The 25,156-nt window shown below is 40.9% G+C and overlaps 1 protein-coding gene across 3 annotated transcripts in view; it reads right to left on the bottom strand.

The window, feature by feature from the left end:
• The window catches only part of crybg1a (crystallin beta-gamma domain containing 1a), a 72,643-nt gene that overhangs the window by 34,786 nt on the left and 12,701 nt on the right, over window positions 1–25,156 (bottom strand). Inside the window, exons 2-4 of one of the 3 annotated variants that reach the window (XM_074659929.1) lie at window positions 9,133–9,265; window positions 2,957–4,341; window positions 280–1,409 (exon numbers count right to left, since the gene is read on the bottom strand). In XM_074659929.1, coding sequence (XP_074516030.1) covers window positions 280–1,409; window positions 2,957–4,341; window positions 9,133–9,265 — 2,648 coding nt within the window. Of the gene's footprint in view, window positions 1–279; window positions 1,410–2,956; window positions 4,342–6,210; window positions 6,519–6,995; window positions 7,236–9,132; window positions 9,266–25,156 lie in introns of those variants that run through there. The other 2 variants (XM_074659931.1, XM_074659930.1) reach the window with 2 other exon arrangements.

Here is a 25,156-nt window from a genome sequence, read left to right as displayed (position 1 = left end):
TAGTATACCTTTAATATTACACCTTTAATAGTATACCTTTAATATTATACCTTTAATAGTATACCTTTAATATTACACCTTTAATAGTATACCTTTAATATTACACCTTTAATAGTATACCTTTAAGTCATAAACTCAGGAGAGAAAACTATTTAGAACAGACTTGGACCACCAGAATTTATTTTTCTCACTTGCCTCTCAGGGCTTCCGTAGTAAACAGAACTGGAACTGACTGATTTCCTGTCGAGCATACAACATGTTGTAATCGTACTGTCTTACCTTTCTTGGGACTTTCAGGGAGTAGAGGTGGTGTCTCACTACCAGATCTCTCACCAGGAGTTACTTCTTGCTGCTCTGGACTCTGCTTCTGGACTGTCTTGGATCTGTCTGAATTGGTCTGCCCAGATGTCACCTTTTTAAAGTTGCTGCCGCTTGTTTGACTCATCTCATCGTTCCTCTTTCTTGTCGGAGATGAAACGGGCAACCGACTCTTTGATGACAAGGAGGCATTATTCTCCAGATGGTTTAGCCCTTGTTTTTTGACATCCAGGCCCTCCCTGTCAGTTGGCTGTCCTGTTGTAATACTACTGTCCTCGTGGTCTTTCTCCACGCCATTTACCAGGTTCATAGAGTCACTGTCCTCATCTGGCTTTTCTTTAATAAGCTTTGTTCCTGTCTTGTGTGTTTTTGTGGGAAAAATGTCTCCTGACAGAGCTTTCCCTGCCTTGGCTTCTTCAAAACTTTGCTTCCTGCCAACTTTGGTTGTAGTGACGGGAGATTTCAAAGCTTCTTTGGTTTTGAGCTGTTTCTGCAGTTTTGAAGTAACCACTGACCCGGCAGCATCAGCTGCTGTTTTATCTGGAGGCACTGGTGATTTCACATCAGCATCTGATGCTAACCTTTTAGGGATTTTAGATTTTGAAGCTGTTGGACTTGATGGACCACTGCTTTGGTCTTTTAATGTTGGCAACATAGAAACTGTTTTATTGTTGCTAGGTTCCCTCTGTGGCGGCATATCACTGGAAGTTCCCACTTTTGTGCTCTCTGTGGAGGTCTTAGCCTTTGTTGTCACATTTTTGGCCTTGTTGCCAGCCGCGGAGGACGGGCTCTTTGCTCCACTTGCTGTGGTATGCCCACTTTCTGCTGCTGCTTTAACCCCTCCTTTAGAAGGCGTAGCCTGGTTGGTCCCTTGGCCTCTCACCCCAGACCCCGACGCTTGTGACTTTGCTCTGTACATGTCTGAGGTTGCAGAGGTATCATCAAAGTCAGAGGCCTCGGAGTCTGTTTTTTCTTTAACTAGGGGTTCAGGAGTATTTGTGTCAGAGTGTGTAGTCTCGTCTGTTGTTGGATGTGGCTCCAAGTTGACTTCCTTGAGTTCCACATTGTTATTGTTTTGGAGGCTTGGCAGTCTGACGAGAGAGAGACAGACAGACAGACAGACAGACAGACAGAGAGACATTAACAGACATATTTTAGAGTAACCTTAATAACCATATACTGCACAGTTCGTTAAATAAGGAATAATGAATAGTACATTTCATTTATTCTCCTGTTGGAACAACAAAGTATCCACATGCAAGTACAATAACTTAAAAGGAAGAGTTTGACACTTTGGGAAATACGCTTCTTGCTTTCCTGCCCTAAGTTTCCCTAAATGTCAAAATTAGGGCTGTCAGAAGTTGACGCGATAATAACACGTTAACGCAAATTCATTTTAATGCCACTAATTTCTTTAAAATATTAACACAAATTGCGATAGGTTGTAGCGGCTCAGTTTTAAAGCTAGAGTGAAGATACTGGTATCATATGAAATAGAAATCCTGATATGGCCATTTTCAAAGAGGTCCCTTGACCTCTGACCTCCAAATCAGTGAATGTAAATGGGTTCATGGGTACCCACGAGTCTCCCCTTTACAGACATGCCCACTTTATGATAATCACATGCAGTTTGGGGCAAGTCATAGTCAAGTCAGCACACTGACACACTGACAGCTGTTGTTGCCTGTTGGGCTGCAGTTTGTCATGTTCTGATGGGAGCATATTGTTTTATGCTAAATGCAGTACCTGTGAGGGTTTCTGGACAATATCTGGCATTGTTTTGTGTTGTTCATTGATTTACAATAATAAATACTGTATATACATGCATTTGCATAAAGCAGCATATTTGCCCACTCCCATGTTGATAAGAGGATTAAATACTTGACAAATCTCCCTTTAAGGTACATTTTGAACACATAAAAAAATGTGCGATTAATTTGTGATTAATCATGCAATTAATCGCGATTTCAATATTTTATCGATTGTCAGCCCTAGTCAAAATATTCCTTTATTTCTATAGGTTGTTGGTGTCTTAAAAGACAGTTTAAATCCCCCTGCAGTGGTTCGGAAACTATAAATCACACCAAGTATTTTCCAGGTCTCTGTAGCCTGGAGTGCACAGTAACTCAAAACTTTACAACTGTTATCCATTCTGTATTCTTTTGAGAGCAGTATCTGTATGTATGCCATGCCTTTTTTTCTATAGGCATGAGTCTAAGTGTAACCATGGAAACCTAAAGTCAAACAGAAGTGTGCAGGCAGTAGTCGCCAGTTGCCCGTCAAGTTTTGTAATGACTAACTTATTCAGGTAGTGAATATACACCATAGGTAAACACAGCAGAGGTGACCTTGAATTTAATTGGAACTTAATAAGCACCAAATGCTTTTTAGGAATTTGAGGGGTACTTTATTGTACTTTATATAAAACAGTTTTTGTATGGTTAGATGTACTGTAGATGAATATTTCAGTGCCTCAGTGTGGTGTGTATTGTTCTCCTCTGGTACAATGGAGCTTGGGAACTCAGAGCTCAGGTTGCATGCAGGCTTAGCTCTCTTTAGCTCCTGCTTTCTGTTTCCCCCAGAATCAAAGAGCCCATTAAACAGTAACCACGGAGCATTTAAATAGACAGATACTCACGGTTTCACTTCTGTTGTGTCTGAACTCTTTGTAGTTGAATCTCTGCTGAGCTCTTCTTCCGCTGGTTCGCTCCCATCCAGACTTGGCTCCGGGCTAACGTGCACCTTGTGGGCGAAAACCTTGTGTTTCGAAGGCAGATTCACAGTCTTGCGCGTGACACGAAGTTCTCTCGATCTGCGTTTCTCCCTGAGTTGCTTTGAGCCCGTGCCAGTGTCGGGCTCCTCTGGCTGTGGTGAGGTTGTCTGGACCTCCCCTGTAGTCGGTGCCAAAGAGGTGGCTGATTCTGGCAGGCTGCCACTGGAGGGCGAAGTCTTTGAGGGGGTAGGAGCCCTTCTGTCTGTGGAGTCGTCCTCTGGAATTACTGTGACAGGTATAGCCAGCACGGGCGGTGAGTCTGCTCTGAAAACGTCGTCCTCTTGTTTCATTACATCCCTCTCTTTCTCCCCCTCCCACTCTTCCGCTCCCATGTGTGTTTCCACCCATATGGCTTTGTGGAGTTGTGGAGAATCACCTCTGGGCACTTTCTCAGGTGAAGGGCTCCATGCCGTGGCTACAGTGTCCCAAGAGAATACCTGACCCCTCCTCTTGTTTTCCCTCGTCATGTCCGGGGAGTCTTCGTCTTCCTGTTGGGTCCTGATGAGGTGCGAGGTGGACGACTGAGAGCCTAAAGTTATTCCTCTCAGAGCAGTGCTGTGCCCCTTCTCTCCAACTTTCACCGATGTTTTCTTTGATGCTAAGCTTATAGAGGTTAAGTTAGGCGACTTTGGGGCCTCAGCTGCCTTGGAGAGGATGGGTTTAACTGTCGACAGTGTGGTCTGAACCTCTGTATGCATCTGGATATTTTCATCCAAACTGACCTGCAGCCTCTTGCTTACTTCCTCCACCACTGATTCTGCAAAGCCCACCTCTGAGCTCAAATCAGCACTTGGATGAGTGGTAGTAGCAACGTCCAGAATGTCGGAAGTCACATTCCCAGAATTCCTTTCACCGCTGGCTGTGCTGATCCTGCACACGTGCATCTCCCTCACGCTGCTTCGGCCACTGCTGTTGCTATCTGCAAATGGGAGATCTCCTCCATCTGTGAGCAGAGAGACCACGCTTGAGGCGCTGGGAGTGGAGCTTTGGGTGGGGGTGTCTGCTCCCGCTCTGGACTCAGTCCCTCCATAATAAGGCCCCGTTAGCTCACTGCCTCTCCGAGAAGGAGTTGGAGTCTTTAGCCCATCCTCCTCCTCCTGTAGAGACTGGGGTGAGCGTGGAGACAAGGGGGATGTTGGGGAACCTGCATCGGTGGAAGCGTCTGAATGCTTCCTACTGCTGCTCTTCTTTTTCCTGGAGTTGAAGAAATTGCTGATGCGATTAAACACTCCCTTCTTCTCCTCCGAACTCTGAAAGAGGACAGACAAGAAACAGACAGAAAGATAAATAATGAGGTGGACAGAGCAGCTGGCACACCCTTTCTCTTTGTATTTGCTAGAAAAAAAGAAAGAAAACAGGAAATGAAAACTAAAAGGAATGCTCTTCAAAAAATATCTAGCCGAAAGCTAAGCTAGAAAAAGTGACATAATTTACCATTCATTTCCTTTGAGGAGCTGCAGTATGTACTGTATGTACTAGCACATTCACACAGGTTAGACGCTACTTACACAATACATAAAGTCAACACACGACCCACTTTATTCAATACCTTTGGAACAACTAATGTTGAAACTAGAATTAAAAATACACATACAATTTTAGAACGGGACAAGATGAGGATGGAAAAATATATAGACCAATACAACTACTGCATTCAGTTTCCATTAAGTCAACAAAAGTCAGCGTCCTGTTGCTACGGTCTCCCCCGCATCCTCCGACTGCGGCCAACACTGTTTAACAGACGGGCTTCACTAGATACAACCAAGAGGTTTTGGTGCTTCACTGTAGTTTGTGTTGGAGTCTGAGTCTGAACAGCGTAGCCACACGCAAGCGCGCATGGGACACCGACCTGCAATGATTTAGGAAGAAGTCACAAACAGTCCCTTTAATTGCAAATTAATTGCACATGTTTTATCTGTTCCAAATGTACCTTAAAGGGAGATTTGTCAAGTATTTAATACTCTTATCAACATGGGAGTGGGCAAATATGCTGCTTTATGCAAATATATGTATATATTTATTATTGTAAATCAATGAACAACACAAAACAATGACAGATATTGTCCAGAAACCCTCACAGGTACTGCATTTAGCATAAAACAATATGCTCCAATCATAACATGGCAAACTGCAGCCCAACAGGCAACAACAGCTGCCAGTGTGTCAGTGTGCTGACTTGACTATGACTTGCCCCAAACTGCATGTGATTATCATAAAGTGGGCATGTCTGTAAAGGGGAGACTTGAAAAACAGAAGGAATCCATCGGTACTAACCATGTCATACTAACTTGTCGGGAAGGAGGTTAAATAACTTTACAAACTTACGATACATTTTGGCGAGGAAATCTGTCATGTCCATTTTCAAAGGGGTCCCTTGACCTCTGACCTCCAGATATGTGAATGAAAGTGGGTTCTATGGGTCTTCTACGAGTCTATATACATACATTATGTACATACATTTGCATCATTCAGCTTGCTTATATTGTTAAGAATATTGTCTTTTCAGGACCTTTGTTTTTTTCAAGATATAAAAAAAATACCACAAATCTTCAAGTCATAGATTTAAAAGATTCTATTTTCTAATGCCTAATAAAAGAGCTTATTAAACCCTGCACAACAGCTCAAAACCAAAGCAAGCTGAGCAGGTTAAACGCAGTCACCCTGGTGCAAATAACAACACACTGGTAAAACAATCAAGCTGGAGTAGGACAACTAATGACTAACTAGACAGTAGAAAGATGTACAACTCAGCTCAAGGGTCACTGGAGTTATCATAGCTACTAACTGTACATAAACAGTAAAAGAATGAAGTCAAATAAGACAGGCTTAGACCCAAAAAGAGCCTGATAATCAATGAGAACTAGATTATATTTCATATTAAAGTAGGGTACAGTCAGTGTGAAACAGCAGCAGTGAGTCAGTCACTTTTTAACAGGATTTCTATCACAGCCAAGAAGACCTGATACAAAGTAAAACCACTGTGCTGACGTGAAACACATCTTGTGCAACCTGGCTGACTGTAGTCACAGTATAAAGAGCACATGTTAGGACAAGAAGTGTGAACCACAGCGTAAAACAACAGTTACAGACCAGTAAAGTAAAAAGCAACAGTTACATACCATTTGGACTTCCTGGAGCATAAACTGTTGTTTCCTTTGGAGTTCTGTGTCTAATTAATGCTCAGATCCCCAAAATAGTCTTTTCAAAGACATAACGATCCTCTGAATGATTCTTAAACGAGTTGCTTGTAAAGTTTAATAAGAAAGCCAGTATCCTTCTTCTTTAGCAGGAAATAAGAGTCCTCTCCTATAAGCACACAAGCAGCACTGGCTGCAGTGTCTCGTGTGTCTGCAGTTAAATGTCCCAGCTCTGAACAAAGTGTCTGACTCGAGGGCATGGCCATTTGCATCACAGCTAACAGTGTGAAAAAGATATTGTGAAAGATGGTTCACAAACAGAAAGAATTCACAATCCAGTGATATTGAGAGGGTGTGGATAGGCCTGCTGGAGAAAACCCCACCCTTCCTCATTCTAAAGCCGGGGAAATCAACAGGACATCTGTTATCTACTGTGCCTTTATTCAAGAAGAACTGTATCAGTTAACACTCATCAAAGCTATCATTTAGATAGGGACTGTACAGTGAAATGGGTCAAAGGTGCCACGGTCCAGTGTTGTGTGACACAAGTAAATGAAAGTTAAGTTAAGTTCCGTTAAAGGTGACTATTTCCAGAGTACTTTCAGTCACTTTTCTATGATAAAACCTGTTTGGACTCTCCAGTGTTGACAAACACTGAGCAAACAGGTAAAGACAACCTGTGGCCGGGTTTTCCAGTTCATGTCTAAATAGAATGAAACACACAACCCTAACTGAATATCCTCTTAGGTCAAAGCGGGATACAGTACCTCCAGATCGTTTCCACTCATTCACAAATCCACCGCGTTGAAGCAGAGTCAATTTAAATGATCCTGTGTCCAGTGTGTGTTGAAGTCTGCTACCTGTCGTCCCTCGAAGCAAAGCTTCCACTATTAGCTCTCCACCAAACATTCCTCATGTATTTACTCATAGCAATGACAAATGTCAGGTAGGTGGAGATATAGCACCATATCTGTGTGCATTATGGCCCACTCCCTGATCTGGGAGCCAAAGCTCTGCTTCACTCCAAGATTTCAGCTGCAGATAATAATAATAAAAGGCACACACACACCGGTAATTATAGCAGGGCTCTGGACCTGTCAGACTCTACGCAAAAGTGTAAAGAAAGCGGGTTCATGTTTTGTTTTTTCAAGTATAAACCCAAAGAAGAAGTATGTCCTATTGTTATACACTCTATTAAAGGTTTTCAAGCCCCTCATATTTAAACATGGAACAAACTCGATCATCACTTCTTAACGTCTCTCACAGACAAAAGTATTACTGAGAGCAGGTTTGACAGGTTTGAGTCTATGGAAATAGCCCAGAGACAATGAGATCCCATAGGATTATGTGCAGTTTATCTTAAAGGGGAAGCACTTTTACAGTCCCTGAATATCATATTTCACCTCTGACAGGCGAGTCTGTTACTGAAAGTTCCTGCAGGCAGAAATGAGAGAAAGCAGTCTGAATTTGGTGAGATCATGGAGTTGTGCAGCTGTTTGGAGAATAAACTGGAGAGGAAGGCTAAGCATGGCCATATGCTTGAGCTAGCCCTTATGATAAACATGGAACCTTGGAAATCAGAAAAGTTATGTAATTATTCACTTAAAGCCTCTACAAGGAACTTTCATTTTGTGTGGATTTTTGCAGTCCCTGTGGACAAAAAAGGTACTGTTTCAGAGCCCCGGCATCCCTTTAGAAAACCCCTCATATTACTGCAGCCGGGTCTGACAGTTTGCCCCGCTCAGTCCTGGTCCTGGTTCTCCCGTGCCTCCCTTCCCTCCAGCGGGCCCAGCAATACGGCCTGGGCCTCCAGCAGCGTGGTGTCGGTGTTGGCTCCCAGCGAGGACCGGCGGAGCAGTAAGGCGAAGCTCTGTTCCTGGCTGGAGGAGGACCCGCTGCTGCCGGGCACCGAGCTCTCTCTCTAAGGGCGGGAGAACCTGCGTGCTCTCGTCTGATTTCGCTGGAATCGGACCCGGTGGCCCCGATGACGTGCATTAAGAATAACTATAGAAATAGCCAAACTTCTCGCTGATGGTCTCGTTTGTTTATGTAGGACATATAGTGGCACCAGTATTACATTGAGACTGTTTCATAACCGGTTAAAAGTTCCTCACAGTAACTTTAAGTAAAAGTATTTAACTTAAGTATTATTAGCAAAATGTAATTTTAAAGTATCAGATGCAAAGGTCTAGTACTAAGGCTGTCAGTTTGTTCAAATATTTAATCGCGATTAATCGCATGATTGTCCATAGTTAATGGTGATTAATCACACATTTTATATCTGTTCAAAATTAACCTTAAAGGGAGATTAGTCAAGTATTTAATCCTCTTATCAACATGGGAGTGGACAAATATGCTGCTATATGCAAATGTATGTATATATTCATTACTGGAAACTCGACTATGACTTGTGATTATCATAAAGTGGGCATGTCTGTAAAGGGGAGACTTGTGGGCACCCATAGAACCCATTTACATTCACACATCTGGAGGTCAGAGGTCAAGTAATAAGTACTTGAGTACTAATGCTTAGTGCTTTTCCACCACTGAAAAAGGTTAGCAGTAGAAAAGTAAAGTGGAACTCCATGCTTAATAAGTCAACTAAACTCTGTCTGTAGCAGCAACAATGCTCATTTATTTGATGTCTTTGTTGTTGTTACTATTTTAAATGTATGTCTGATACTGATACTATATTCTTTATTACTTTTCTTTACACAAGTGTGATGGTGGGCATGGACCTCAGGAAGAACTGATGGCTGTCATTATGAATCCTACTGGAGATTTCTGTTTGTTTTTTAAACAACAACAACAACAACAACAACAACAACACACACTAATCTGTAACATCTGAAGCTTTGAGTCCAACACTGATAGTAAATGTGAGAATGTGTTCATAAAACCAACCTTGTAGGATTTGGAGGGGCTGTGTGGCTGAGTCATGTCAAAGCTCATCATGGAGGAGGACTCAGAGAGAGGGTCCCAGTCCGATTCAGTCCGGAAACTGCACTCTGTGGTAACACTGATCTGGTCGTAGCTCCTGATGGAGAGAGGCAGGAAACGGAGAGAGGGAGAGAGAGAGACAGAGAGAGAGAGAGAGCGGGGGGGGGGGGGGATGTTATGTTATTAGCCTTTGTTTCTCCTCCCAATGTGCATGTTATGTTTTTACAGTATTATGTCTTCATCAAACTCATGAAACTTTACTACAATTCATGACATGATTTTGATAGATATCTCCTTGAATATGTGCTGATTCTTCTATAACAAATTGAAGATATTTATATACACATGAGCGCATGAACACACCATTTTAAACTACGGCTGTCAATCAATTCAAATGTTTAATCGCAATTAAAGCTGAAGTAGACAGATTGGAGCAAATATGATTAAAGAAAGTTATTTTTATGAAACGGTCACTATATTCTGACAGTAGTGCATGAAACAGGTAACCTGAAAATAATCAGGGGGCCTCCAGTGCTCCTAACGGCATCTGCAAGATTTCACCGACCGAAGGAAAACAAGCAGTCAGAGCTGATCTGGGATCTGCTGTCCATCTGCTGTCTATGAGAGCAGGCTGTCAATCACTCGCGAACTCTGATCCAACGGTCAAACTAGGCAGCGCTGATCAGATATGAATCAATATTCTACTTACTGTAATGCCTATTTCTCTCCTCAGATGTTCATCTTGTAGTGCACGGTTTAGCTTTAATCCCATGATTGTCCATAGTTAATTGCGATGATCGCAAATTAATCACACTTTTTTTTTTATCTGCATCTGAAAATGTGCCTTAAACCTGCAGTAGGGAGTATATTTTTGCCATCATTGGGCAAAAATCCCATAATAACCTTTCAGCATATTATAATTCAAGTGTTCTGAGAGAAAACTAGACTTCTGCTCCTCCTCATGGCTCTGTTTTCAGGCTTTAGAACATCTAACCTGTGACGGGAGACTTTGACCAATCACAGGTCATTATAGAGAGAGCGTTCCTATTGGCTGTACTCCGGTCATGTGGGCTGTGCTTGGTATTTCCTGAAGAGATATCATCTCAACATGGCTGCTGGGTCACAAACTTTCTCATTTTACAGCTAAACAGTACACTACAAGATGATTCTGAGAACATCTGAGGAGAGAAATAGTCATTACAGTAACAGAATATTGATTCATATTTGATCAGCGCTGCCTAGTTTGACCGTTTGGTCAGAGTTCGTGAGTGATTGACAGCCGGCTCTCATAGACAGCAGCTGGACAGCAGACCTCAGATCAGCTCTGACTGCTTGTTTTCCTCCGGTCTGTGAAATCTTGCAGATGCCGTTAGGAGCACCGGAGGACACCGGAGGTAACCGGAGGACACCGGAGGACACAGAGGAACATGATTTTTTTCAGGTTACCTGTTTCATGTACTACTACTGTCAGGATGACCATTTCATAAAAATAATTTATAATAATTATAATAATTTGTCAAGTATTTAATCCTCTTATCAACATGGGAGTGGACAAATATGCTGCTTTATGCAAATGTATGTATATATTTATTATTGTAAATCAATGAACAACACAAAACAATGACAGATATTGTCCAGAAACCCTCACAGGTACTGCATTTAGCATAAAACAATATGCTCCAATCATAACAGGGCAAACTGCAGCCCAACAGACAACAACAGCTGTCAATGTGTCAGTGTGCTGACTTGACTATGACTTGCCCCAAACTGCATGTGATTATCATAAAGTGGGCATGTCTGTAAAGGGGAGACTCGTGGGTACCCATAGAACCCATTTACATTCACACATCTGGAGGTCAGAGGTCAAGGGACCCCTTTGAAAATGGAAATGACAGTTTTTCCTCGCCAAAATTTAGCGCAAGTTTGGAGCGCTATTTATGTGCTAGTATGACATGGTTGGTACTGATGGATAAATCAGGTTTTCTATTTCATATGATACCAGTATCTTCACTCTAGCTTTAAAACTGAGCCCGTGTTAACGCATTATTATCGCATTAACTTTGACAGCCCTATTTTAAACATGAGGTGCTGCACTGCACTGGCGCCTGTAATTGTTCTTAACCTGCAGTTAAGAACAATTAGACGCTTTCCGTTGTGCTTTTGTGTTGAGTTGGAAAACGCACAGAAGAGACAGACAATATGACACTTGACGGACAACCTTCACAACCCAGCGACAAACCAAGGACGCTGAGCAATTAGAGTGCCGTCGAGGATTCTAGGACACGTGTGAGGCACGAGGAGGTGCCTCCATTTCAAGAGGAGTGGCTGTTTCTGCAGCTGGAGTTAGTCAGTTGCCTCAAAGCATTCACAGAGGAATCACACCCAGTCTGGAATCAAAAGAGTCGTCTGAGCAGCGAGCGGTCTTACACAATGTTAGAATGACAGACCACTGCACCTTAACTCAACAACAGATGTGCTAAATTTACATTGTAACCAATGCAAAGATAGTATCGTCATATGACACGATCATGGGTTCAGCTGCACAAACATTCAAATGTCAGTATTCACTTAGTAAGTGAGGACATTAACCCAATTTACTCCAGAATATTGTTTGTCAAGACGTAACAGCAATATGACAGCATACTGTCATACCTGTGGCAGTAGTTCCCTTTAGCAGCACCTTGTCCCCAGCCACAGTCACCAGGAGTCTTTGTAATGTAGTGTTTCCCCACAAGGGGGCAGAGCTACATTGGTTTTCAAGGAAAGCTGGCAGGAAGACAAATCAATTGAAAAGATTTAGGCCCAATTCCAATCCGGCCCCTCCACCCTCCCACTCCCTGGTGGAGTGGACTCCGTTTGAAGTCACACTCACAGCTCAATGAAGCTCCCTTCTGTAAGGTGGAGGGTAGAAATACAGCGGCAAGCTTTGGGACAAACTTCCCTCTCTCCAGCAGAAAACCATAAATATATATCAGAATCATAAAATACTTTATTGATCCCCAGGGGAAATTGAGCTACATTTTGCTCCCATTGTAGAATAGAAAAAATAAATATATGTATACATATATATATATATATATATGTATATATATATATATATATATATATACATATATATATATATATATATATATATATAGAGTGAGAGAGAAATCATAAGAAAATGTAATTATGAAATATGTATAACAACAGTGCAAATAATAATGCTGAAAAAAATATAAACACATGCAAGAATAGTATAAATAAATATGAATATTAGTTTAAATGTATTGTATAAATAAATGCAGTGTTAATGCCGGAGTAAACCAGATTATTGCAAACCTGAATTATTGCACTAAATTATTGTACTGTTAAGTCAGTATTGCACAGTTGAGGGTATAATAAATATGGGGTTATAGCTGCTCATAGGGGTAAAAATAAGAAATATAAATATATCTATACTGTATATATACACACACACACAACACTACAATCAAATGAGCATCTAGTTTTCTCGACTAGATGTATTTACTTTAAGTTGATAACGTCTGTATGACAATAAGGTAGAATAAATGAAATGTCTGTCTTAGTTTGAGCAGTTTTGTAGTAAATGTTTGTACCGGTAGTTACACGGAACCTACATTGGAACGTGTTCCATGACGAACACAAAGCGGCGTTGCACGTCGTCAGTAAGGGCAGCTGGTTAAGTCGGCATCGATGTAGACTCGCTGTTGGAGGGTTTTATAACCCACTTCCACTCCTCGCTAATTGGTTTGGGATGCCACTTAATATGGCGGACCCTCCACACAAACGCACAAACTAGGGATGCTAAAAATGTATTTTAATTACCGATAACTGACCCTCGTTAACCGATTATTAACCGTTATCGACAGACCGTGTGTGTGTGTGTGTTGGTGGTGAGTGTGAGGTTGTTGGTGGCGTTCTAGTTGTGATCGTAGGTGTAGCAGTGTGTGTACAGTTTATTTGTCGGTGAATAAATGCTATGAAACTACAACTCCTCCGCTCCGCTCAAGCGAGCCGGAGAGACCGGAGATGACTTCCTGTATCCTGCAACTCCGGCTCCGCCTCTTAAGGTGGGCTGTTAAGATGGACCAGCTTTTCTCCTTAAAGTGACGAGCCGCTCCTCTGAGCTGCTCAGCTTTTTAATTAATTATTAACATTTCTTTTAACCGTTTTAACCGATAGCGTTAATCGGTTAAAATGTTTAATGTCGGTTAACGGCTAAACGGTTAATCATAGACATCCCTAGCGCAAACAGAGTGGAAGTGGGTAGGGAGAGGGTGTAGGGCTCGGATTGGAATTGGGCCTTACTGTTTTGTAGCATTTATCTGTGTTAAAATGTGCTAAGACTTTGAAGTGAGGCTGTGCAGTTGATGAGTGACTAGTGTCCTGACTGAGGGAAATACTCACTGTCTAACATGGAGATGAACACCCAACTTTCTAATAGCAGTTGTTTGGTGTAAAAACAGATACAGTAATGTACTTTGTGAAGTCATGTTAAATAGTCTCATGTACGGTATGTGGATATTGAATTGTTCTATGCTTTCAGCCTGTGAATGGACAGAGTTAGAACAGTAGATCCAGAGGGCTTGTCAGTAATTATTCTACCTTGTTTACATTCTTTGTGCAGGCTGAGCTATGGGATGAATGGACCACGCCTCAACTGATATGACCCTCAGTAACTTTAAACCTGCAGTAGGCAAAATATTTTTGGTATCATTGGTCACAAATTCCATAATAACCTTTCAGCATATTGTAATTCAAGTGTTCTGAGAGAAAACTAGACTTCTAGTCCTCCTCATGGCTCTGTTTTCAGGCTTTAGAACATCTAGCCCATGACGGGAGACTTTGACCAATCACAGGTCATTTCAGAGAGAGAGTTCCTATTGGCTGTTCATTCAACGGATGTAGCTGTCAATCACTCTTGAACTTCAATCAAACGGTCAAACTAGGCAGCGCTGATCAAATATGAATCAATATTCTGTTACTGTAATGCCTGTTACAGTAGCCAGTTTTCTCCGGCTGGCGGTAGGGATGGGTCATCGATAAACTAGTAGAGGGGGGTTGGGGGTTATGCAGCCATTTTCGAATAATAAACGACTAATTCCCAGTGAATTTTGAATAGTATTTTTGGTTGGAATGCACATCCCTAGTGGGGGTGCTTAGTATTTCCTCAGCAGATCTCAACATGGCTGCCGGGTCACAAACATTCTCATTTTACAGCTAAACAGTACACTACAAGATGATTCTGAGAACGTGTGTTGAATGTGGGGAGAGAAATAGGCATTACAGTAACTGATTGACAGTTGCTCAGAGACGGCAAGGCTCCAGATCTGCTCTGCTTGCAGATGCCATCAGGAGCACCGGAGGACACAGACGAACATGATTTATTTCAGATTACCTGTCTCATGCACTACAGTCGGGATATAGTAACCGTTTTATAAAAATAACCACCCTCTGTCTGAAACGCTCCGTTTTAGCGCCTGTCAAAAAACAAATGAATAAATCAATAAATGACCTGATACATTAATAAATATCTCATTACATGTCGCAAAAAATTATATTTAAAATAAATTTAGCAATTAATTGATAAAATGTGACATAAATTCATATTTCTGTTTTAATTTGCTTATTTCTTCATTTCTTTTTATATTAATTCCCCTATTTATTTAGTGTTCTGTTTAATTTCCCCCTCTATTTATGTATTATTTATTTATTTTTGAATTTATTTTGATTTATTTTTGAATATATGTATTTATGTATTTAAACATTTATTTATTTATGCACGGTTTTCCCTTTGCATTCACCCCAGCAACATTTATTTTTAATATTATTTTTCTACATTTAAAGACATTTATTCATTTATTGAGTAATACATTTATTTATTCATGTATTTATTATTTTGGCAGGTTCCAACCTCCATTAATCTGTGTACGTCTGTTGTGTTGACAAAATCTGTCCACAGACAGACAGACAAAAACACCTGGCAAAGTATTCATAACCTCCTCTGTGGTAGTTCCTGCTACAGTAGGTGTCTCCAGGACCACATTTTTGTCATGATGACACACACACAGACTCACAAGGGGAAAACAATACCAGCATCGCTGTCGCAGCCGGTAAAGACAAAGAGGGCATTTTCTGCATGCCTGTGTGTCTGTATGAGGCTGACGTAGAACGTGCCGATGTAGACCTCATCAATTACTATCAGGACTATGGCCTCCCTCCACCTACAAGCCTGGCCAAGTACAGCCCCTATATCACCACCACGAGATTGACATCACCAGCCATTGGGATAGAAAAAACAGAGACAGAGACAGAGGGAGGTTGAGAGAAAAACCACATAGGGAGAATAAAGAGGAAACCTGACAAAAGATTCCCTTCTGATTAAAACCAAGGAAGAAATTATGACATTCAATGTATCACAAGTGTGTTGACAAAATATAACAGTTTTAGTTTTGATACACATGCCTCATCCTGTCTATCTAGATTTCCTATTTTACCTGAAATGACTCAACATGCTCCGAGGAACATGCATGAACTTGCTGCTTTCAATCAAATATGGCCATATGGGAATTAAGAGCAGAGAGAGTCTGATCTTGCTCATACATGTAGGTGAAGAGAGTAACTCTTACCCTGCACTGAAGCTGCTGCATTAAGTGTTACAGTCACAGACGTAGACGCCTCCAGCATGTCAACTGATTTCAGTACAGTAAACTGATGCACCCTACAGTATCAGGCTGTCATGTTTTCACTTGTTGGTTTTTAGGGATGGGAAAAAATTCGATTCACCTATGGATCGCCATTTGTTTTTTTTAACGATTTTGAAATAATTTTTTTTCAGAATCGATATATTTGCTTCATTTGAGTCTATGCGGAGGTAGAAGGAGGTTACCACTTTTATTGTTGTAGTCTGAGTAACGTGACGTCATATCCGTTCTGTATCCGTCAACTAAAACAAACCTCAGCGATCCCAAACGACTAAGTAGGAAACATTGGAGGGTCAGCGTGGATACGACCTGCACCCTCACATGTTAAATCCAGCGTGGTAAACACTACACATCCAGTAAAGGATGGAAACACTTTGGGTTTCACACATTGACAGGAAAAGCAGAGCTAGACATCACGGCTAAAGCTGCATGCTAACTCTGTCACGGACAGGAAACGTTATCGTATGGCGGTAACGTGGCGGTCGAGCCGGCCGTCGCTCTCATCTCCGTGGTCAAATGGGCCAACGCTACAACTGTAGAGCACCCAGATACTGACATTTCTGTTCTCTGCATTCAAACGGCCCCGATGGAGCTGACCATGGATGGATAAAGAGAACGGAGCTGACGGGAGAGCTAGAGACCACCTTGGAGAAGTTAGAGGAAGTAGACATGTGGGACTATGTCTGGTTTTCAAAATAAGGTGTTAACAAAGGGCACTGTATTTACAAAATACATCTATGGAAATAAGATTGATTGGATTATATTCACCAGAAGTATAAAACATTACATGTCCCTTATAAATTAAATAGAAAATACCACTAATCAGTGAGGGAAATGTCTTTATTCTTTGATTTTTAGGTTACTGGAAAAAAAATTATAAATAATGCCCGACAATGATGATGACTGATATAATTGACTTCAGGACATCTCTGACTACAGACATGCTGAATATCAAACAGTCTTACTGGATTAATTTAGATGTTTTCCAAAGTAAAAGTCCCTAGATGTGTATGATTCTACTTTTTCCCATGGTCTAGTGTTAAGAAAGTTAACAATTAGTCGTAATATCCCAACACACATCGAATCGGCACCCAAGTATCAAGATAGTATCAAATCGGGGGATAGATGTATCGCCCCAGCCTGGTTTTGCCAGATCATAACGTGTTCTGAAAAGAAGGACTCGTCTGGCATCTTTGTCATCGTAATAATAATGTTCTCTAACAGCAAAAGAACTTGAAAGAGAAAACATAAGCAGGCCCAGCTGACCAGTCACAGTCATCTTCCCAGCTGTTGTTATCCTGATGAGTGGCTCATTTTTTAAGATGGTTGATGTCAATTCCAGCTATGCAATAGCCCTCTAACAAGTTTGGATCCAGCTTAAAAAACTAGAATGGCGCTCGGAGAGCGCAGACCTCCACCAAGGTGTTTGACTTTAAAAACAGATCACAGCTCCCAGCTGGCGGTACCGTGAGGTGGTCGGTTTATTATTAACACGGTGTGTTTCCATGTAACGTATCGGCGGATGCCTCTCTCATTCAGCAGCCTTGTTATGTCTGTATAACGTTACACTACGTTGTCTCTCATCCTGTCATCTACCGCTTTGTTCTTTCTCACCGCGGACGGACAGCAGCTCCCGCACACACATCCACACACGTATCTCTCTGCTCTCAGAAGAAGGAAGAAGGCGGGGTCACGCGTCATCAACATGTCATCAATTACACTGTGCATGTGTTATACCCTGTGTTCTTAATGCTCAGGCTGATTGTTCATTGTGCCAACCCCCCCCACCCCCCTCCAAAACATTTAATTCAGATCCATAGCGAACCTTTGGAGTAATCCTGCTAATAGACAGACAGACAGACAGACAGACAGACAGACAGACAGATAGCGGACAGACAGACAGACAGACAGATAGCGGACAGACAGACAGACAGACAGATAGCGGACAGACAGACAGACAGACAGACAGACAGACAGACAGACAGGCCTAAGGCCTTGGAAGGAGATAATAAGAATACTGTTTAGTGAAAAATGGTATTTGTGTATTTTTTGTTACAAGACTAAGAAAAGTGGTTTAAATGTTGTTTGCTTCCACAGCTTACCACACTTTTTACAGAGGTTTGAAGGATCTTGGTGCAATATAAAAGATAACCGTTCTTTGTTTCCCAAAGGGTTTGCCCATGATCCAGCTGCACTGCGTTGTAAGCACCGGAACTTTAAAATGTCAAATAAAAGTGAACAAAAAAATACAATAAACTAGAGCTGTCAGTCCATTAAAATAGTTAATCACGATTAATACAAATTAATCACACATTTTTTATCTGTTCTAAATGTACCTTAAAGGGAGATTTGTCAAGTATCTAATACACTGTTAAGAATTTCCCAGTAAAATAACAGTAAAGAACTGGCAGCAGGGTTGCCTTTATGATACAGTAAAATTAACATTATTATACTGTCGCTGAAATTTACAGCTTTGTACTGTTAATGAAAAATACAGTTTGAACTGGTTGTTTTGTATTAATTTCACAGTATTTTACAGTTAATTTACTGTTTAAAGATACATTATATAGCTGTTTTTCACCTTTCTTTTACATTATCTTACTGATTTGTTTTAATGCACTATTTAGGTTGTATTTTTTACATACATTTTAATAAACATTATTTTTTACCTAGATGAATAGACTTAGCAGGTTACAGACAATAGTCACACTAAATACAATTAAAGGCACAATTCTTTGGTGCAACACAGACAGAAGCTCTACTGTTTAAGCGCTCGTTTTATGAGATTTTAACGAGGAGTGCTTGATGTTCTTGCACCATGGCAACTGCAGTCATTCCTCATCGATTTCTGAAAAAGGTAAAAACACAATCTATGTGAAACACACTGTACCTACTGTACACTATTGCCTAAGAGGACATATGCATATGCATGCACCAAACCTCCATCAACTTAATCCACTGCAGCTTTTCAGCCAACCCAGAGATCAACAGCACACTGATACTGGTGCCAAGAAAAGGTTATCAACTCAAACTCATCTTTCCATTGCTCAGGAACAAACAGGGAAATAAAACAAACAGTGAGCTCAGCAAACCTGCACACCAGCATGGAGCTACTGAATAAACTCAAACAAGGCTTGGAAAGGATTCAACTACTGACTCACTCTTTGTTGGGCATATGAGGGTTTAATGAGTCACTAAAGGCTGTTGATGGAATATATCTTGCTCTAAATCCAGACCACACTGAAGAAGGCCACTGGATTTGACTGCTGTAAACAACAGGAACAGGTTGTGATACACAGATTGGCCATGTCTGGACTGCCGCCTGGTGTAAAGGCTTGTTTCAAGGTCAAGTTGCCCAATAGGAAACTTGGAGCTGAAGTACAGTGCAGCAAAAAGTAGAGGCTCATGCTCTGCAATGGGTCTAATTTCTCTCTTTGCATGCTCAGACAACACAGCAGTGTTGAGACAAGCCTGATGTTATGCCAAGCAACGGATGATAGCAAATCAATAGACTGAAGTGTTAATCACAAGATATAAATAGGCTCCAGCGTGGCTTCACTATGAACCACAAATAGACGCTGTAAGAGTGACATTGGGAGTGCCTGGAACAATTGCTGCAGAGCAGAGTGTTTGCCAGATGCTGGGCGGGTCCGCAACAACCAGTAGGCTGCAGCCACTCCACTTCCACTTGGACCAATAATTGGTATGATGGTGTGCAATGGAAACCAAGCCAACATGCATGTGTCAAGAGTTTTCCTCAACTGCAAAGTGCAGACACGATGCATCTTTTGAACAACCAAAGCCAAACTTCTATGTGTTGTACTAGCAGAATAGAATGAGCTGCATGTGTGCTCCGTCCTGCAGAAAGTACAAGTGGATGACAATGTTACAATGGTAGCTCATAATGCTGACATGTTGACTTTGGAAAGGGACATGGAAACTCATACATAGTGGCATCTTCCAGTGCCATTTTTTTACACTATGCTGCAAATGGCAACAGCATGACGAGGCGCTGAGCGCTGCACGTTTGGCGTTTTTTTTCTGGTCAGTGAGAGTTGAAAAATGTTCAATTTTGGGTAAAACGCTGTGCTTCTCGCTGTCACGTTTTTACCCAGCAGTCCAATCACAATGGAGGAGGGGCGGGACAAATACCACACAGACCAGATCCTACATGTAGGCTACAAGCTTTGAACAACAACAACAATGGAGGAGAAATGAATGCACATAGACCAGCGGGTCCGTCCTCTCTACATGCTTTAGCCTTCTTTCATCCAGAGCAAGTACTCTACCTTGTGCCGACATTTTTACTTTTGTAGATATTCCATATCATTGCAACCAGACACAACCAAAATGTCTCAGCTGAAAAAAATGCTGCCCTTCTGTGTTCTGCATTTAATAATAAACAAGTATTTGATTTTTTTTTTTTTTTATTCATTCATCTTTGTAATTTAAAAAGCATCAATATATTACTGCAGGGGAAATTCCTTCACTATCAATACTGATACATGACAACACTCATGGGAAGTCTAAATTACGAGATACCAAGTCAAATTTGGACTTTCTAAGTTTATATAGATACTATATTATACAAGATGATTTATAGACATTATCTAATACTTCTGACTTAGTAATTCTAATAATTTTGACATATCATAAGTATTTTTTACTTTTCTTATCCACACATACAAACATTTATTATTTTTTCTGGCTGTAAAGGGCTTTCATATATAAAAACTCTAAAGAGGATTATTAATGCATTAATGTGACATGTTGACACTAGGGGTGTAAGAAAATATCGAGAATATTTCATATCGCAATATTATGTTTTGTGATACTGTATCGATTGACAAAAACACTGTTTTATTTAATAGTATACATGCAAGCTTAACTCAGTCAATACTTTACTGTTTATTATTCATTTACAGATTAATTGCAAATTAATCGCACATTTTTTATTTTTTTGTTCAAAATGTCCCTTAAAGGGAGATTAGTCAAGTATTTAATACTCTTATCAAAATGGGAGTGGACAAATATGCTGCTTAATACAAATGTATGTATATATGTATTATTGTAAATCTATTAACAACACAAAACAATGACAGATATTGTCCAGAAACCCTCACAGGTACTGCATTTAACATAAAACAATATGCTCCAATCATAACATGGCAAACTGCAGCCCAACAGGCAACAACAGCTGTCTGCATGTCTGTAAAGGGGAGACTCGTGGGTACCCATAGAACCCATTTACATTCACATATCTGGAGGTCAGAGGTCAACGGACCCCTTTGAAAATGGCCATGACAGTTTTTCCTCGACAAAATTCAGCGTAAGTTTGAAGCTTCACGACAAGCTAGTATGACATGACTGGTACCGATGGATTCTTTTAGTTTTCTACTTTCATATGATACCCGTATCTTCACTCTAGCTTTAAAACATGCGTTAAAGAAATTAGTAGCGTTAAAACGGATTTGCGTCAAAGTGTTATCGCATTAACTTTGAGAGCCCTAATTTTTTTACTTAGATTTTATGCATATGGTTGTGTGTTCTTTAAACTATGAGAGTTTTATTATTTCAATTATATATTTAAAAAAATCTAAATATATCGCTTTGATTACAGTATGGCAATATATTGAATGGTAACCCCTGTATCATGATACGTTCCGTATCGCCAGATTCTTGCCAGCACACAGCCCTAGTTGACACCAAGCGTCCCATTTTCTGAATGCATAAATAGTTTCTACAAAATGTAAGGAGATACTTCCTCACAAACTAATGAAATTACCAGATGTATTCATGCAAAAATAAAAATGCAAAATGAGTAGAGGAATAGAACTTTGATGAGGTTCAAAACAGTGAGGCAGATAAGACTGCATGTTTTCCCAAAGCTGGCTCCTGTGCTCAGGGTGCTGCAACAATGATGATGAACTCTGATGAATATTCTTCAAATTCCTTCACAATAACAACTTTCTTTAACATGGAAAAACTTGAGTCCGCCCACGGTACTTGCCTAATCCCAGCTGGACCAGGCTGAAAACCACTCCTTACACAATCCTGGAGGTGTGTTTGTGTGAGAACTGTGTGACTCTACATGAAATTGTGCTTGTGTGTAGGCTACAGTATGTTGTCTATTTGCTTCTGTGTTTAAAACCGACCAATGAATACATGCACACAGGTTCAATAGCAAGTAAGAGTTTCAGGACCAAAGCCAGGTCATGTTTACTTACTTATACCTGTTTGCTGCTCCCTCACCTGGAGTCTAATGGCTGTGTTTGAGGGCCTACTGCAGCACAAAAGGGCAACAATGGGCTGTTAACACCCAGTGACCATCGCATGTCAACACTGACATTTATGCAATACACAAAAACAAACATGCACATGTGCTTATAAGATAGCATTATTCAACTTCTGCATTCAACTTTTCTTATAACTGCAGTTCTAATGAAAGGCGCTAATGGAAACACTCCCTTCTACAGAATAACAGCAGAATAACAGCAGCTATTGATATCGCGCATGACTTGAATAACTAAACAAACACAATGGCTTACTGTGAAAAGCCAACAGTCATGACTGAGTATCTGAACGCCTACTTGGCTCTTATTGAAAATATAAATCTGAAAAATGACAACTCCATCCCCAATTACAAGCTTAAACATTCTCCATTCAATTTGAGATGTTAGGTCATGAATCACCTGGTTTATCCAGACATTTATAATATTATCAACCACGATGTAACAACAACAACAAGAAGGCAATAAAAATAGCTGTACTTTGTCCTCGTGGTAGTAACACATATTTAATAAACTTGTGAGAAGCCGGCTCAGTTTCAGCTGTAGAAGTGGTGTTAGCTGTTGTTGGAGAGCAACTGCTGTGGTGGCTGTTATTATTCTAATCCAACTTTGTCATTGGACCTGTTTTAAATGAAGGCTGATCCAACTTATCAGGTGATACTCATTTGTTCCATTCGGACCTGGTTTATCAAAGAGGTATGTACCCAAAAAGCAAAGTTACTCAAGTTCAGGTAGATAATCATATGCTGCATTTGCATGCGATGTGTTTGTCTAATTTTCTCCAAACCCATTTTAATTGTAGCCTCCCAGCCAGAGTACAGAGTAGAGAGTTAGCACGCTGTGATGACAGCGTGACGTTTTGACCCCGTGAGCTTTTTGTGTCTACCCTTAATGGCTCTTACCCATTGTAGGTGCGTTGGATATATGAAAATCTAAACAAAAAAAAACAGAAATGCATAGTGCATTGCTAATGTGTTTGAGTGTGGTATTGTTCCTTTAAGCTGAAGCTCATATAGCTGGTGACAGATGTGCCAGTCATAATGAAGTAGAAGGAAGAACATGAGGGTAGAGGATCTTATTTACCTGAACCTGTCAATCACTATAGAGGTTGGCAAGAGAACAAGAGAACTTCTTCAGAAACATTTGGCTCATTAATCCAGTACAAAGGTTACTACCTTTGTGAATTTAATTAGTCAATAAGTGGTTGTGCAAGTGGTAATATATCACAACAGATCCTGTGTTGAGCGGCAAAATATATTCACAGATGCAGGGTCATGACACACAAATATATGTTTGCTTTTTATCAACCGTTTCTGTAAAGAGAACAACCTACAAACCTGTTTCAAACTTCAAGGGAAATCCACAAAAACACAAAACAGCACATTTCCCAACCTGCTCCCTGGAGTGACATCCTTTAAATGAGAGTGAATTCATTTGTTTTCTCTCCCAAACCTACAGCCCATCATGCTTTCTTTACCCCATCCACATGCCCTTCTTCTCTCAGTCCTTCTACAACATCTGTCAAGCTCAGAACAAATCCAGACAGCACACAACTGGGCAATATTCAATACCAGATATGATTACCCTGAACACATGTAATCGTCTGTAACTGTGGCTAGTTGGTTGAACATGTCACCAAAATCCCCCTGTTTAAAAAGCCATGTGTCCTTTATCAGGAAGGCAAGGCCCCTAAAGTTTTGGAGTGTTATTCAAGTACGTAGTTGTCATAAACTGCAACGGCGTTGACTCAATCAGCAGTGAATCATTACTTATCATCTGATCTGCTACTAGTCAAAAGCTTTGCTGGCTAACTGCATTCCTGTGGAGAGATTCAAAAACAGAGCAGAGAACACGGAGAGGGATGAACTGGATCACAACCAAAGGAGAGGTAGATCTGTTTAGACGTGAACAACGGCACACAACACTGATTTTATTCATGTGTGTCTATACTGGCTTTGAGCACCACACTAATGTCTTGACAACAACTTGAAGCCCAACTTCCATCGTGTCATCTTTTATCAACTGAAATTCTTTTGTTGGAGCCACTAAGGCATGAACACTTCCTTTCCAACTATCATTTGCTTCTCTTCCATTCTAGAGAACTTTCTGATTGTTGTACCGGAAAGCCAGGAGTCATGTTTGGGTTTCACTTACATCTCCAGGACTGACAGTTTTAACATTAGCATTAAAGCTGCAGTAGGCAGTATATTTTTGGCATCATTGAGCAAAATTCCATAATAACCTTTCAGCATATTGTAATTCAAGTGTTCTGAGAGAAAACTAGACTTCTGCTCCTCCTCATGGCTCTGTTTTCAGGCTTTAGAACATCTAGCCTGTGATGGGAGACTTTTACCAATCACAGGTCATTTCAGAGAGAGAGAGCGTTCCTATTGGCTGTTCATTCAATGGAAGCAGTTGTCAATCACTCACGAACTAGGCAGCGCTGATCAAATATGAATCAATATTCTGTTACTGTAATGCCTCTTTCTCTCCTCAGATGTTCTCAGAATCATCTTCTAGTGTACTGTTTAGCTGTAAAATGAGAAAGTTTGCTCCGGCTGGTGGGTGGTGCTTGGTATTTCCTCAACTGATCTCAACATGGCTGCCGGTGTCACTGTCGGAAGCCACTAGCAACGCTACATCTGTGAACGTAGCACAAACCAAACACACAAGGTCTGTCGGACACTCGGTAAAGTTACACCGGGCAGACACACAGCTGACAACCTCACAGCTAAACTAAACGGTGCAGTGGAGACTTTTACTGGAAAAGTGAACTGGGGACTCAGTTGTCTGTTTTGCACATACACTCCAGTTGGCGCACCGCTGCATGCGACACAATAATCTTTTTGTTAACGGTTATTATAACACGGCTGTGCTGAATACTTGATTCTGATTAGTCAATCACGGTGTTCTGTGGTCTGTAATTTCTTTACCACAGACCGTTGCTATGTATAAAAGACCGTTGCTATGTATAGCAGACCGTTGCTATGT

Source organism: Sebastes fasciatus, chromosome 15 (genome assembly GCF_043250625.1).
Source record: "Sebastes fasciatus isolate fSebFas1 chromosome 15, fSebFas1.pri, whole genome shotgun sequence".
NCBI lineage: Eukaryota > Metazoa > Chordata > Actinopteri > Perciformes > Sebastidae > Sebastes > Sebastes fasciatus.
Note: the sequence above shows the minus strand (reverse complement) of the source record. Positions and strands in the feature narration are given on the sequence as shown.